The sequence below is a fragment of the Limulus polyphemus genome, unplaced genomic scaffold (genome assembly GCF_000517525.1).
Source record: "Limulus polyphemus unplaced genomic scaffold, Limulus_polyphemus-2.1.2 Scaffold840, whole genome shotgun sequence".
Lineage (NCBI taxonomy): Eukaryota > Metazoa > Arthropoda > Merostomata > Xiphosura > Limulidae > Limulus > Limulus polyphemus.
In genome coordinates, this window is record NW_013666450.1 from 369324 (window position 1) to 377394 (window position 8071).

General features: G+C 32.6%; 1 protein-coding gene across 1 annotated transcript in view; it reads right to left on the bottom strand.

The window, feature by feature from the left end:
- Window positions 1-2558: 2558 nt before the first annotated feature.
- Window positions 2559-8071, bottom strand: part of LOC106460812 (sodium- and chloride-dependent glycine transporter 2-like) — a 34602-nt gene continuing 29089 nt past the window's right edge. The window contains exons 12-13 of the mRNA XM_013920553.2: window positions 7065-7235; window positions 2559-4583 (exon numbers count right to left, since the gene is read on the bottom strand). Of these exons, the coding sequence (XP_013776007.2) occupies window positions 4413-4583; window positions 7065-7235 (342 nt within the window). The 3' untranslated portion in view covers window positions 2559-4412. The remainder of the gene's footprint in view (window positions 4584-7064; window positions 7236-8071) is intronic.

The following is an 8071-nucleotide window of genomic DNA, read 5'->3' on the forward strand; positions in this document are numbered from 1 at the left end:
AAAGATAACTTGAATCGAGTGTGCATTAGCAAATGACTATGATCTGTGTATTTATAACGACAGTATAATTTTGACAATACGGTAACATGACTAGTGATATCTTATAGTTCTATACCTGTAAGTACGTGAAGAATGTTTTTTTTTATTCAGAATTATCTTAATTGTTTCTTAGATAGTTATAGAGCATGGGTAGATACTACTGTTCAGTTTGTTTGTTTTTGTTGTTTTTTATTTTTATGAAAAAAAAAACACGTTATTTATGAAATGTCATGTTCTGTAAATAGATTTACATCGGAGAAGCTTTTGGGCAACAATAAAAGAACATAAAGGTTGCACAAGACCGATGAAAATATAGAATTCTGCCCTGACAAAACTTGTCATGTTTACTGGACATAAAATAGACAAGGGACATTTACAGACATATAAACTCAGATAATCTGTGTAAAACAAATAAACTAAAAAAAAACCTTTCTACATCAACACGATTAACAGAGAATCAGACTTGGAAATCAGCAGATTGTAGCAACCACTAGTTAAACCGTCACTTGTTTAATAATAGAACCACAAAAATAAATTACTTCATACCCATCTCAATCCTTCCGGATGGCATATAAGCCCCTGGAAAACATGATACAAGCTGACCTGGAGACGAAATCTTTCGAAGCGTTCTTTCTATCTGTGCTACTTCTGTGTCTAAATCCCCTATAAAACTACGAATGTAATTGCTCTTTTGGAGAATACACATGCAGCAAAAAAATAACAATATTAATCAGATGGACTTTGTGAAGTCTCACTTTCTAATTGATGGCGGATACTTTAATCTTACTAAACATACCAAATCACAGTGTGATGACCTGTTTTCCAGGATTTTAATTTTGAAGAATACCCATTTAAGATATGTAAAAACATGTTTGGAATTCTCTTAATAAAAATCTGTGATAGGTTATCCAAAATAATTCTGTTTGGAAAATTATCTTGTTGTAAAGAAAACAATACACTCGGTTCATTCTATTTTAACTAACTATTCTGTTCCTATGTATTTTGGATTTGGACATAGCCGTCAATAACTGATACTTAACTAAACCAAGCCTCTTACACGGGACGTTTTGCGAAGTATGCATTCTAGAGAAAAAGTTGTATTATAGACAAGAAGCTTGTCCAACAGAAAATGTTGTATCCACTTATTTTTTACATACTTTTGGCCAAAGTAATCCTGCAATAATTACTTATTTTGAACTATTATTGAAAACATTCACAACTGAATAGAACCACATGTTGTGAATAGAGGATTTAGAGATGATTTGAATCTCCTTTACAAAATTGGTGTGTTAATCTAAGTGCCATTCTATCTGCAAAAGGGGTGTAACCACAAACCAGCATCCTACAAAATAATCTAATTTTTCAAGGCTTATAACAAGAATGCATTGAATTTTAAAAACAATAAATGAAACAGCAAAAGCTACTGGACATGATTACCATCAGGTAGATTCCTTTTACAGGGAATTATTTGATGATTATCAGTGCTCTTTGTTACCGCTACAGACCTGTATTCATACGAAGTCCAGAAACTGATTGCGCAGTCGTATAGCGTGCTCGAGCTGGTAAAAAATCCTAACACACTGTAATAGATTAAAGTATTCAAATATTTAACGAGGAAAAAAAGGTCAACATGGGAAAAAGTTAAAACAGGTTTTGCGAACCTGGGCTTTCTACTATTGTATCTTCAGAGAAGCTTAGTCACTTTGTACACCACCTTGACCAGGTAGATCATACACATAAGAACATCTATCTGTATGATGTATGGATCAGCAATGAAAGGGACGGCCTTTTTCGTGCAAAGATGTAGTCTCTATATGTTTCAGGTAAGTTGTACTCTTTCTCTGTATTTAGCATGGCAGTCAGAAAAAACCCCTACATATATTAGCGTACTATTATCTGTGTCTCGCAGAAACAAAAATATTGAGGTGCTGTGCATACATAGCGCCAGTAACGTGGTTTTTAGGACTCAAATGGCACCCATCGTATACACTTTATCTTTTGAATGTGCGTGATTTCTAAAATTATGTTTAACCTGATGATTTAATAAACTTATCAAGAAATTCAAAAGGTGAATTATGCAGGTGTAATTTCCTATTACCTTCTGGATTTTTCATGTAGTTACCTTTGGTACTCAAATCGACGTAACACTAAATGTAACATTTTCCACTTACTTTCAGTAGTTGTTACATCTGTGACAGCGAAACATTGGTTAATTCATTGTAGTAAAAGCGATGACCCTAATTATTGACTATTTAATAGACAGGAGTCTTTGAGAAGCATCTTGTCATTTGTGTGAGTACTTAATTTTAGTTACAGTATCTATATAAACGTAAATTCAAATATATTTTAAATAGTTTCTCAGACTGTTAAAGTTTAATGGTTTTTTGCGCGACAAAAGAACATTTCTATCAGATAAACTATTAACACTGTTGCGTACGTACCGACACATTTCATTGACAGACTGGGCGTTATTCAATTATTTACATATATTTCATAGTAAATTCAGTCATAAAAAACGGTCATATCTAACATCTTTTATTATTTGTACACTTTTCCAAACAAGTTACATGCTGTATATACAAATTCGAGACCACTACATACTCACCCGTTCTTCCATAACCTATCACCTAAAAGATAAACAAAAACAAATCGAAAAAAACTGACAAAAAGATCAAATGTATTTTTAACAAAATCTAATGAGCAAGTGATCATTCACAGCTCTGGAAACTCGATTACTGATTTCTGAAACTCATAAAACTTCAACGATTGTTATGGCTTAAATTAGCAAACAAATCTAAAGAGAAACATTTGAGCTAAACAAAACAAAACACCTTAAAACAATTATAAGAGGAGTTGTGCCCAGGATATTTTGGCTTAAGCCCTTCATAAAGATCAATTAGCAAATATAACAAATGTAGGAATAAGAAATAAAATCTAATAAAGCAGTAATTCACGAGTTTCTACGCGGAATTCCGAGCTTCTACGAGATCTGCTAGATTATCAATTACACATATAAATATATATATATATGTATATACACTCACACACACACAGATACACGTACTCGTGTGTCTAAATATAATGTATATGTACAAAAAAAGTTGCAGCACTATACTTTTGAAACGTAATGATGGAAACAAAAAAATAGTATTATACAAATAAAATCCTAGGTGTAACTTAAAACAAAGAATTTTTGTCCTTGCAGTGTCTGTCTAGTTCATTATAGTTTAACATTCCATTGGACAGACTCGTGTTAAAATATAATCACTATAGGTATGATTATTAGATGATTATCAGTGCTACATGTTGTATTACAATCGGCTGAATGACACAAAGGTAGAACCCGACACAGACATTACAAGGACAGAGATCCATGGAGCATATTTTAAACTTTCATAAAGTTTAGTTAACTTTCTGTACATACCCAGTTTCCTGTGTTTAATTTTCTGTTCCAATAATTAATTCTAATTCTAGGTACATAGTGGTTCGAGTTTTCATTTTACTTTCACACTTTTTTTTTTTCGTTTCAAATATTGTGGTAACTATTTTGTACTACCTTATACATTATAAATACACACACATGACTGACTTGTATATTACTACTATATAATCTATCTTGGATAAGTAGCTGTACATGTTCCTAGAGCTAGAAGTGAGCCCCTGCAAATGGTAAGTAACCTATTGCAAAAGGTAACTCTAATATTGCCACAATGCCAGGCTTGTTTTAATTAACTTTAATCTTCCACCATATTATAACATATATGGTTCTTCAATAAACAAAATGAAATTTAATTCTTAAACTCTATTACTTTTATTGCTGAGAAAGAAGAGAGAGGACAGATTTAGAAAACAAGCTTGAGCGACCTTAGAATTTTTTTTGTGTGATTTACTTGTGATTTATTGGTTTTAATTGGTAGTTCCAATTGAACCATTTAAGTACACCCACTTTGATTTCAAGCTAGACTACGTAATATGCGGTGGTATTTTTAGCATGAAGAAACATCCATGGACGCCAAACTACAGCAAACCTACTAAAGTTTACTCTAGAAGATTTATTAGGGAGCAAGATATGTGAGTTATCAGACAGCATTTAAATTTATAACGTAATCTAAGTTATTTCACAGTTTGCTTTACTTGGAAGTCACCGACCGATGTATTTCAACAGTAACTACAAGTCACCCACTTCACGTACAATACAGTCCCAAACAGCTGCCAGTTTTGACCCTTCAGCTAAGTGATAACATATATCACAGCTTTCCTCATTGAAAAAACCGTGAGAATGTTTTGGTGAGGACGAATTACTACAATGAGCTCAGTTTCCAGAACTACATGACAAAAAAGTTTGTTTTCTGTTTGTCTTCTATTAAAGTTTTTCATATAGCAGTCTCAAAAGTGTAGGTAACGTTGAAGTTCGGGTTGTCGAAGGAGTTCTCTCGTATAATACCTCCGTTAATTCCATCGTCATCATAAACACTGTTCTTCATTTGTTCGTGTTTGTGGGCGGGTCCCCAATCCTCTCTGGGTGTCAGCAGAATAATAAAACGCTAAAAAACAATATATAATATTATATTACAGCTCCCATATTCAGATTGTTTGTTTACAGTCAAGGAAGAAAAAGTCTCAGATTATCAAAACATCTTAAGTATGCCTTATACCTGAAACACCTTGAGGGATTCATTTCGAATTATCTGTACTGTTTCTAGTATAAATTATTACCAAGAAAGATCTTGCATGATATCGTAACAATGAAGTATAAATGATCTATATTAAATTCTACCCATTTCATGGCTCGCTTTTGGTCAAACGTAAATATATATTGTGTATCATTCACGATGTGAAATCAGAATAAAAATACAAATAAAAAAGGAAAAAAAACAGACACTTACCGCTGAGACACTAGGTGACCTAATAATAAGTATCTTAGTGTATAAGAAAAAAGAATGCTCTGATACCAACAGAATCCTTGTACCATAACTACTAGTAAAGATCTTGGGGTAGAAGAAAAAGAAATACTTGATACCAACAGAATACTGACGATTATTCTGAGTAGAATGAAGAGAAATACTTGATACTATTATATATGCACGACTGTTTATTTTAAGTTGAATACAAGGGTATTACTTAGTTTATATAGAGCCAACATTAAAGTAAGTTATCTTTAGAAGCAATAGTTATGGCAAGTTTACTTATGTAATTGTTTACGAATTATTTTTTTGTGTACTTTAATTGTTGTGAATTGACGCCATGTTACTCGAACATTCTGAATTTTTCTCGTTGCTATAATCGAGTAGTATTGCATCATATAATATGTAGTAATGCGTAGAAAGTTCGAAAAATTAATCAATAAAAAGAAATAGAGATAATATAGACTGGGTGATCGTGAGTTTAGCCAGAAAGAGCATATAGTGGTGACTTTTAATGTGTAATGATCGCAAATTGTATTGTAATATAACAGAGTATAGAAGAATAATTCGTCTTGTCAATTGGATTCTAATGTAACTGATCCAGCTTTTCTGGACTTTGACGAAAAAAATACGATTATGTAAATTGTGGCGATTAAATGTGTAACGAACATTTGTATATACTTGTGACTTGTTTCAATATATTATATATTAAAACAAGTGGACTGTGTGCTGTTTGTTTATTGTTGAAATTTATCGCCAACATATCACAGGCACCTACTGTAAAGAATCATGCCTATCCATATACATAAACCTGACAGATACCAACATAATCCTGGTGTCAAAACTACAAGTAAAAATCTTAGGGTAGAAGAGAAGGAATGCTGCTAATACTAACATAGTCCTGGTGTCACAACCATTAGTAAGAATGTTAGGTAGGAGAAAAAAAAATGATGCTGATGTAAACACAATCCTGGTAGTACAACCACTGATAAGATTATTATGGTAGGAGAAAAAGAAATGTTATTGATACTAATACAAAACTGGTATCATATCTACTAATAAAAGATCTTATGATAGAAAACAAAAATTGCTTCTGATATCATCACAATACCGGCATCTCAGTCACTAGTAAGGATTTTACTTTAGAAGAACTGGGATGCTAGTAACGCCAACAAAATCCTAACAGCATTAACAAAAATATTTTTCAGTAGTAAAAGGACGGGTGTCACAGATACCAACACGATCTTAATACCTCACTGTTAGTAGGTAATTTACAATACGATGAGAAGGATGCCGCTTAGATCAGCACATCATAATAAATTCAACCACTTGTAGGATTTGACAGTAGAAGAAAGAGGGATGACGTTGATGTAAAGAAAAGCTGGTATCTCTACCATTATTAAGGGTCTTACAGTAGAAAAACAAAGTGTGACTTTGATATCAAGACAATCTAGTGCCTGGACCACAAATGAGGACCTTACCGCAGAAGGAAGGAAGGATGACCTTGGTGCCATAACAGTTTGGTGCCTTGACCAAAAATAAGAATCTTACATTTAGAATGATGAGGGATGACGATGATGTCATGATAATTTGCACCTTAACTACTAGAAAAAATCTTACAGAAGAAGAAAGAAGGATGGCGGTGATGGCAGAACAGTCTTGTAGCTCACACACTAGAAGGAATTTTCTGGTAAAAAAGGAAGGATTAAGCTGATGCCAGGGCAATCTTGTACCTAAAGTACTCTAAAAAATCTTACAGAAGAAGGTGGAATGCTGATCAAGCCGACGTATTCCTAATATCTTAGTCACTAGTAATGATGTGAAAGAATGAAAAGCAAAATTACTGATAACCAAACAATCCTGGTAAATAAAGCTGTAGTGAGAGATTTACAAAAGGAGCGAAGAAGATATATTTCTTATACTCATCCAATATCAAGGACTAATAAGTGTCTAACAAAGAAAGAGAAAAGACAAATATTTTTATATTTACACAATCCTTGTTTGAATGCTTATATTGCTATTGGATCTTAAAAACCCAAAAAATGTTAACATACGGTAAATTACAAATGTATATCATTCAGTGTTATATAAGAAAAAGTAATGATATGAAATTTATATTACCTGTTTGAGAGATCCTTTTGGTAGAGAACAAAGCTTCCAAAACAATACACCGATAATAACGACTACTGGTTGAAAAGCAACTATCCATCCAACAGCGTTAGCCCATGCTGGAAATATATAGTTTCCTGATTTGGCTGGTTCATATTCGATCCAGTTGAAGAACAGAATGAACTATTTCAACGAAAATAAACAAAAAACGTAATTAAAAGAAAAAGAAGAAATCTGACTGGAATACGGGAACTTTGCTCAAAATGTCTAATTGTCAAAAGAACACAGAACATAAAATATTAACACTTAGAAAGTTTCGTAAAATATTAGAAACATAAAAGTTAACTTTTAATTAACCACACGGGAAGTCAATTCCTCGTAAAAGGCGAAAACAAAACTGCAAAGAAGACAACGACACTGTCACAGAAAACAACAAAGGGATCAAAAACGTAACCATAGTTACTGTGCCAGATGTAATGATTTTCATCAGCGTCTCCATAGTAACCACGCTTCAGAATGTCTACACAATAACTGCTAAGCTTTCTACACACTGTCCTAATAACAGTTATACCAGTTGTGAGAAGTTCCCACAAAAGTATCATATAACATATGATTTGTTTCAACAGTGTTCAGTGTTTACATAATAACGTAGCAGGTGTGATTTGTGCCGACAGTGTTCCCATAATATTTGTAACTGCAGTAAGTAGTTTCCATAATAATTATTTCAGGGGTAATTTGTTCCACAGTATTAGCATATCACATACTAATTGTTACAACAGTGTCAAGTGTAATTTGTTTCAAGTGTTTCTATTATATTTATATCAAGTACGATTTGTTATAATAATGTTCTAGTAATATTTATATCAGGTGTAATTTTTTCAACAGTATTACTATATCACATACTAATTGTTACAACAGTGTCAAGTGTAATTTGTTTCAAGTGTTTCAAATATATAGATATATATATATATCCAGTAGGATTTGTTACAATAATGTTCTAGTAATACTTGTATCAGGTG